Source organism: Dermacentor andersoni, chromosome 7 (assembly GCF_023375885.2).
Source record: "Dermacentor andersoni chromosome 7, qqDerAnde1_hic_scaffold, whole genome shotgun sequence".
NCBI classification, from domain to species: domain Eukaryota; kingdom Metazoa; phylum Arthropoda; class Arachnida; order Ixodida; family Ixodidae; genus Dermacentor; species Dermacentor andersoni.
In genome coordinates, this window is record NC_092820.1 from 148,858,934 (window position 1) to 148,867,471 (window position 8,538).

Below are 8,538 nucleotides of genomic sequence, written 5' to 3' on the forward strand. Positions count from 1 at the left end.
CTGCAAGTTATCTTTTCATTCACTTTCATTTCCTTTTCCTAATTATTATTTATGCACTTAAATCAGAAAGAGTAGTTAATTTCCCTACGCTGACAATAAAGTACAGCCAAACCTTGTTATAACGAAGTTGCGTGTGACACAATAACTTTGTCACATCTGATATTCGTTGTAAACATATATATGCTAAACTGTAATAACGATGGCAATTTTTCATTCGCTTTCTTATATCCAATAATTTGTTATATCTGTGTTCGTTATATCAAGGTTTCACTGTAGAGCTACTCACTTCCCCTTATTGTCACTCAGTACATAACGAGAGTCACGATATTGGCAGCTTCCATGCCATGAGGTAGCATACAAGGGTTAGTGTATGAGGAAACCCACATGGGTCTCACAATATAAAACATAGGGGTTTGAGAAAGAAACCCATATGGGCTTCCTTCATAGCTTTATGCTACAGCCAGGTGGCCAACAGTTTTCTCTTTCACAAACCTTCCACTACGTTACAGACTGCCGCAGAACCGATTTGCCATATGTGAGATGTAGAGCGTCTGGCCTGCCATTTTTTGTCACTCACTTTTGACTGCCGCGTCATCTCCTACAGAAGAGGAACAACTGGGCAGCAACCAGTCCAACCAGCTTCCATGTGCGGGCGGATACAAAGATGGCCAGTCATGGCGTCCGGAGCCTTGCCTGAGCTGCCTGTGCCGTGCCGGCAAGGAGCGCTGCTTCCGAGAAACTTGCCCACCTCTCGCATGCTTGGAGCCACTGTTTCTGAAGAATCATTGCTGCCCCATCTGCCCAAGTAAGTAGGAAAGTGCGGCCTCTGCAGCCTTCATGATGCGAGATAAATGCTAAGCCTTCCTTCCAGCCACAGACAGCAATGCTGTAATACATGAACCAGCTAGCAAGGGCTGTAGCTTTGAGTAGCACACACTTCCTCGTTGCCGGCTGCTCAACCTGGACCCCTTGCAGCTACTACAAGTGCCATCTAAGCCTTTCCCGTTGCAAAGCAAACACTGCCATACCGCTTATCGCTGGGAGTGATGTTTACCAACAATTACTCCTACTGCATTAGATGGCCAATAGCCCAATGTATGACTCTTGTAGGTGCAAGAAAACCACAGTTGTGTACCTGTCCTCGGTACGACGTTCAGCCCCTTTCTCCCTGGACAACTTTATACTGTCTAGACTCGAGACCAATTCCCGAGATTCTTAGACCGCGGCCGCATCCATTGCTGGTGCAAAAAGTTTTCACACGTTAGTGTGTTTTTTGAAGTGCACCAGCCTGAATGGCCATTTACCATCCTTCTGTGCATCCTCCCACGTGTATGCTGTATTCATCCTCTCCCTCTTTTCGTCTTTCTATTCCACCTTTCCCTTACGTCTAGTGTGGGGTACCGAAGGAGACACTCATCTCAGTGACCACCATACCTTTCTTTTCCTTTCTTTTTCTCTCTTAAATGTGCAACACAACATAGCATAAGGTGCATCACTCATTTTGTGGCACATACAGGCAAACCTCGATATATCGAACATGGATATAATGAATTATCGGACATAATGAACTAGATCTAGAATGTTTCTCACCGACATCGGCATGTAACAAATACATGGACATAACAAATATTGGATATAATGAAGGTGTCCTCATTTCCTAATGTGGCTATGTTGTAATGAGGCACAACTAAATGTCCAGCTTCTGCAAAACATACAAGTGCACATTCTGCATGAATCGGCACAAAGCAAGGCAGAAAGTTCACAGGCAGATGGAGGCTTGAAGAACAGCTGCCGAACAAGGAAAGCCGATGGAGATGAATCTGTTGACAGCCAGCAATTGTATTGGGGCCAACTTGAAAGCTCACATCATACACTATGTCACATACATGCAGCGTCCCTGTGCACGAGAGTTTAAAGCTGGGCAAGTTGCTTTGTTCAATATGGCAAGCAGCATAGATGATAGGACAGTAGCCAAGGCAACGAACACTGAGCAAGGGTCCTGTTCTTCTCTCTTGTCCTGTTTCCCGTGCTGTTTAGCATATTCCCGCCGCACCTCCTCAGTGGTCGACGATTACTTATGCATAGCAGCAGTCAGGTATGATAATAACAATGTCTCTCCCTTCTTTTCTGCCACCGTTGAAGCAGCAGCTACATCTTCCAAGGCCTCCCCAGTCTGCAGAACTGATGGGAAGGTGTACGCTGACGGGGCATCCTGGTCTCCCGACAACTGCAAGCGCTGTCACTGCACGCTGGGCCAGGTGCAGTGCTCCGAGATGGGCTGCCCTCCGAACATGTGCCGATCGGCCAACCACACGTCGGGGAGCTGCTGCATACCTTGCTCATCTGGTAAGGCACCCAAAAATCTCCATTCGCTAAAGAATAGAGGAGGAGCTAACAGCGTCACCAAGATCAAGCAAGGCACATGGCAGAGTTTCAAATCCACTGAGAGACCTCAATTTCTTTTACATGTATGGAGCGAATAACAGAATATGAGAAAAAGAAAAATTGAAGTAGTGACGCAATACAGAATTGGGAAACAGCTAGAAGAAATGGCACTGGACATTGAGGCAGAAGAAAAAAAAAAGAACATCAAAAAAGGAATGCTACCTCACATCCAAATTTTAGTCTGACATTAACAATTTGCCTTTCTTACCTTTCATTTGTCTTTCGTTGTATATACATATATATATAAATCATAGCATCACCTAATCCTCTGCCACCCTTGACTGCATTTCTCTTCCCTTGGCATTCATTTTGTTAGTCCAACAGACAACCTGTTCTGTGCATTACACGACAGCTAATTCAGGAAAGTGATCGGAGACCGCTGGTAAAGACACCGTAGTCTTGCAGTGGACAGAGACTGATAATGATGGTGCGGTCATGATGATTAGGATGATGACATGCATGTTCGTGTTATGCATTACACCAGCCACTTTTCAAATAAAACGGCAGAAATGTGGAGTTATATTGAACTAAATACCAACAAACTATTCCCCTGTAAGTGAATGACCATGCACAAATGTTCACATTATATAGAAAGACAAGCTACCGTAGTGGAGCTTTTTGTTGTTTTCAACTGTATTTTGAGATGCCACCTCTCATGGTCATGTACAACTAGTATATTCGTAATGGATAGGTTTGTGGCACTGCCTCTGCCATTATGCATTATTGGGAAACTAGAGTGATCTGACGATGAAACACAAAGAAGAGAAAGGACATATATGCTAAGCACTGCATAAGAATCGAGTGCAAAACCAAAACTGTAATAGGTGGTGTCAAAATCTCACAGTGTACACAATTATGTACCTAGCGTCTGAAAGGGTTAAGGTACACAATACTTCAAATGATGATACATCTTTCCAAATGCATCATAATGCAGATACAAGATATCCGAAGAGTAGCTTAAGATAGTATCAAACATACATGTGTCTTCGATACCACCCAGCCCTGTGCTATAGTATTCACATACTCGGATAGTCATCGCGGATAAGTTCTGCCCAAACTCTTTCGAAGTATGAAAATCAGGGTGGCGTGTTACATCAAGGGCATTGCATTTTCAAATCTGGACATGAAAAATCAGATGTGTGTTACAATCGAGCAGTTACGGTACATTTGATGCATCTCCGCCGACGTGTCTTTTTGCAGACGGAGCAGTTCGAACGCCTGCCCAGTGGCAGTGCACTCGAGGTGGCCTGGTGCTCGCTGATGGGGAGCAGCGCGTCATCGACAACTGCAACCGCTGTGAGTGCAGTCGTGGACACTTGCACTGTCAGGAGACCGTCTGCCACCAGGACCTGTGCCGGGCCCACAACCACAGCTCTGGCAACTGTTGCGTGCAGTGCGCTGGTGAGCCAAGCTACATAGATGTATAATATATTATCACGTGGTGGTGACGTTGAAGAACACAGCAGCAATACAGTGAACGACAAAACTAACTTTTATTGGGCGAACCTGTGCCCGCAAAACAGGCTACACTTATAGCACAACGATAGCGGCGAACACGGTCAGCAATCGTCGAAAATCTGATCAGCGGGTCAAGTGTGTCGGCTTTTAATTGATAAGTCGCCGAATGTTCCAGAGTAATCGCTGGGACCTGCATGCCTTCCACAAAGTTCTACGCCATTCGCGAAAAGGTTCGGCGACAACAGACAGCGGATAGAAGCATCGATAACATTCTAGAAACTTCGGATACATGCAGACGCGTCCTCGCTGAGCGATAACATTTCGTGGACGGTAAAAGCGCTCACCCGTAAAAGATAAACGAGTTCACGTGTCAATATATACCGGGTGTTTCAATGAAGAATAAGTCTAGAATGTCGAATGATAAGGTTAAAGGAACGATTTATGTGCAACACATCATTTGCAGTGATGTAGTTAGGATGTATGTGCTAATTGCCCATTCATGAACCAGTAACTATCAGTCATTAATTAACTTTGTGCAACGTAACTGTAAAATTGAAGGTAGTCATACAATGAAGCCTACCCATCTTTTCGAGACGTCCAGTGCTCGGCACCAGTATTGAGGAAAATCGTATATGTATCCTCAATATGTGCCGTAAATTTCGTTCCTGTTCTAGTTAACATTAATCATTTGTATAATCACTGGCAAGTCCTAACTGTAAGAGCAAGATTAAAGAGTTTACAGCTCCTCGGCGCTGCAGTAAAGGTAGATAAGTATATATCAGTTCGAAGTTTGCATGAGTGCCCTTTATGAATTAAATATATATCTTAGAGCAATGTACCCTGTGTCACCTTTATAAGCTTAGGATCCCAAGAAAAAGTTAAATAATTGGAGACCGTTGCTGTTATTCTAATTACTTCAAAAGCTGTCCTATTCGTGTGTCTTTTTATGAGCTACTGCCAAATCAGCTACCCTGTAACCATTCTTTACTGCGAGTGTTACTTGTTGAATTCTTTGTTCTAAGCTGCATTCAAATGAGCGTGTGCTCTTTTTTTTTTCTTCTTTCTGATTTTTCTCGGTCTTAGAACTGGATCATTACATCAAAAGCACCGGAAGCGATGTGGTCGGCTACGTGATCGCAATTGTGATCTTGGTCACCATCATCTTGGTGCTCACGTGCGGGGCTTGCTTTTGGAGGAGAAGAAGCACCAGGCCGTTCAACAAACCCAAGCCGCAACATTACCAGAAGACCGCGAACGGCTATGTCTGAGAAGCTGACGTCAGCAGCTCCATGTCCCGACTCTGTGTCGTTTCCTGGCACTTCCACCCCTCCACCCCCCACTTCCCCCAGACACTCCTGGTCTTTTTCTTCAAGTGCGTGCACTTTGTGATATTGAGTATTTATGCCAAAGCTGGCAAGAAGGACCAGAACTATAGCAGCGACCCGAAGGTTCCCAACCCCTGTGTGGCAAGGGCTGCGTCATGACCTTGTCAGGAGAACTGCTTCGTGACCTTGTCAAGGAAATTGAATCGTGGCCTTGTCAAGGGGAAAACTGCGCCACGACCTTGACAAGAGAACTATGTCATGACCTTGTCAAGAGAACTGTGTCACAACCTTGTCAAGAAGACTGCGTCACGACCTTGTCAAGGGAGCTGCACCATGACCTTGTCAAGAGTGTCACGACCTTGTAAAGGGAACTGCATCATGACTTTGTCAAGAAAACTGCATCATGACCTCGTCAAGAGAATTGTGCTGTGTCAGATCCCCCGTTTGTGCTAAGACTTTCAAATGCGATCTGTGGCACAGACTGCTTTGGCAGAGGAGTGAGTGAGGCACCATGACATATCCGAGAACATGTGACAGTCTATAATACTGTACGCTGTGGCGAAAGGAACAGTGAAAGATTTTGGTTTTGGACAGCGAGGCAGTTCAGTGGCTAGGTGGAATCCAGTTTACTGTATGTGCATGTGTGATTGTATTGTTGTACTGTGCCGCTTGCATTTTGAAAAGAGTTCTGTGCACCTTCTCGAAGTAACAGAAACAGGAGCGCATTGTGTACCCTACTTGTGTAGAGGATGTGTAGCCAAAAGGCAATCCACGAAATGACTCTGTGCCATAATAGGCAGACAGGTGATGTTTGTCGTGAGTGGATCACTAAGATGTATGATCTCGCGTACACTGCTTTGATGATTTTATCCCAAAGGAGGTAAAATACCTGTGTGTGTTCTCCCAGCACTTTTCTGTCACTACAAATACATGCAGTTTTTGCAAATCCTGCAAAAACGTGCAAAGTGGAAGAAAAAAAGAAAGATAATGGGACAGCGTAACAGCATGTGCTTTCTTTTGGGTCAGCAGATCGCATGCAGCTCGAAGCAGTGGATATTACAATAAGAAACTTTTCACAAGCTTGGTTTGCACTATTGAGTAGTGAAAAGCCTGAATACGTCTTTTGTTTCCTTGCTTCACAGTCACTGAAGACCATAGAGGCTTTCGATGACAAAGTGAAGAATATAAAGACATTGTATATATATGAATTATTGTCAACAAAGTTACATCTGCAGCGCCAATGCAAAAAAGTTAAGTGAAAAAAAAATGTGTTCGTGTTGAAGTCATGTGCTTTCGTCAGTGTTATGCCTAATGGTGACTTCAGTACACTCCCTTTAATTTTAAATCTGTAAAGCTGAACATGGGGACATCTGTTTAGTTCGGGGACATTTGCAAAGTTTGGAGACACTTGCATATTTTCCCCCAGAAGAAACTTGGAGGAAATTCGTGAACACAAATGATTTGTTTCATGTCTGTTCTTTAAGGCATATTTGTTTGAGGATCGAAGGCTAGCTCTCGAAGCATTCAGCTGCCTTTGTTTTCTGTCAGTGCATTTTTGTTTGTTTAATAACTGCGCAGACAAGCGGGAAGATAAGCTCATCAGTGCATTGGTCTGCACATGGAATTGGGTGCAGTGGAAGAGAGAAACAAGATAACAAAAAATAAATCCAACAGCTCAATGCCTTGCTACCATCAGCAAGAAATGGCATGAGAACTTAGAAACTATATGAATGCATCTTTGCATTTCGACTGGCGCCAACGTTTGTTACAATGGTGCCGTCAATGTTGTATCATGGAGCAGTGGTACCGGTGCAAGTTGTGCAGTGATTGCACATTGCATTCTGAACCAATTGTGTACGAGAGATGTTCTGATGTGTTTTTCATGCCTGTAAAAATTGGGTACATTTTGCTCTGTAAACAAACCAATGCAGTTTTATTCTTAGGAGCACGAAAATTGTGCAGTAAATTGGATACACAGCCTCCCGTGTAAGTTAAGAACAGAGTTCATAGTGACAAAGCCTAGTTTATATACGATCATTTACTCATTAGTTAGTCACATTACTGCCACCAGCGGTGATCAGTATGATGACAAGACAGCAGTGGCTGATCGAGATGGTGATTAGATAAGAAAAGTTATGGGAATACGGGTCCCAAGTTTTGCATAAAAAGGAAGGGCTGAACAGCTGAATGGTTAGCAGCTGCTACAGGCACAGTGCAAGACTTCTTAAATATTTTATTGCAGAGTGCCTAATAAACAACATTTTACAAGGCTCTCTGCACTTATGCTTATACATTTGCTGGTTTATAAAATAGCATGCATTCAATTTAAGTAGCATGACCTGAGTGTCAGGCCTCCCTCTAAAACTGAACCTTCGGTATCTCGGGACAAAATTTACTTAAACCCCATCTCAATGATCTTAATTAGGGAGTGTACTGCACAGTTACCCCATATGCTGGGAAACCCTACCTTGTGTGCAACAGTTTGTTATTAAAATGTTTTCTAGTGATACGGAACAGAGGTAAGTTAAACCTCGATGTAACAAAGTTGTACAAATTCGAACTTTACTTTGCTGCATCAAAACTTTATCAGATCGAAATACCCTGCATATGTCTATACATTTTCAGGCGCACCCACCTACAATTCAACCACGTGTGACCGCCATTGCCCTCAATTCTTTCCATGTAATGCCTCAATCTTCCTGAAATTACGGACAAGCACCGTTAGTTAATTGAGGCCAAAAAGATGTGATGCAAATTTTATATTGTCGACATCACATTATAAAAAGTGAGATGATTCATTACACTGAAGCTTGTTACATCGAGGTTTAACCGAATTTATAAACTTTTGGTGTCACACTTGCTGCGGAGAGTGGTTAGTACCTTGTAAAGTTTTTAGCATAGTGTGTGATGTCATAGTTGCCAACCCTGGTCTGCTGTTCTGGACGGCGCTGTGCATGTTTAGCAAGAGCCGGAACGGAGTGGCAGTGCGACACATTTTCTTTTTATGAAGCAGGCAGCAAGAAGAGCATCGAGCAGTACTGTCTGTTCAAAAACACGGTTTTATGAAACGAGTAGAAGACAGAACCTTCTTCGTGTTTCCATTCCTCCAGAATGCTGTGGACTTTTTTTTTGTTTTTCTTTTAGCAGATGCACAACTTGTATATTTATGACTTTTTTTTTTCTGTTGTGTGATTTATTGACTGTGCACCCGTGTGTGTGACAGACGAAAAAGACGTGGAGCGAGAGCTTTTCTTCCTCCTCCTCGGCTCGGTGTTGGCCACAAATAAAATCTGAACATTTTACTGTACAA

The 8,538-nt window shown here is 43.5% G+C and overlaps 1 protein-coding gene across 2 annotated transcripts in view; it reads left to right on the top strand.

Moving 5' to 3' along the window:
• Positions 1 to 8,538, top strand: part of LOC126533636 (cysteine-rich motor neuron 1 protein-like) — a 186,431-nt gene extending 177,893 nt beyond the window's left edge. The window contains exons 8-11 of one of the 2 annotated variants that reach the window (XM_050180802.3): positions 605 to 805; positions 2,143 to 2,346; positions 3,646 to 3,846; positions 4,987 to 8,538. In XM_050180802.3, the coding sequence (XP_050036759.1) occupies positions 605 to 805; positions 2,143 to 2,346; positions 3,646 to 3,846; positions 4,987 to 5,171 (791 nt within the window). In that variant the 3' untranslated portion in view covers positions 5,172 to 8,538. The remainder of the gene's footprint in view (positions 1 to 604; positions 806 to 2,142; positions 2,347 to 3,645; positions 3,847 to 4,986) is intronic. The other variant, XM_050180803.3, reaches the window with a different exon arrangement.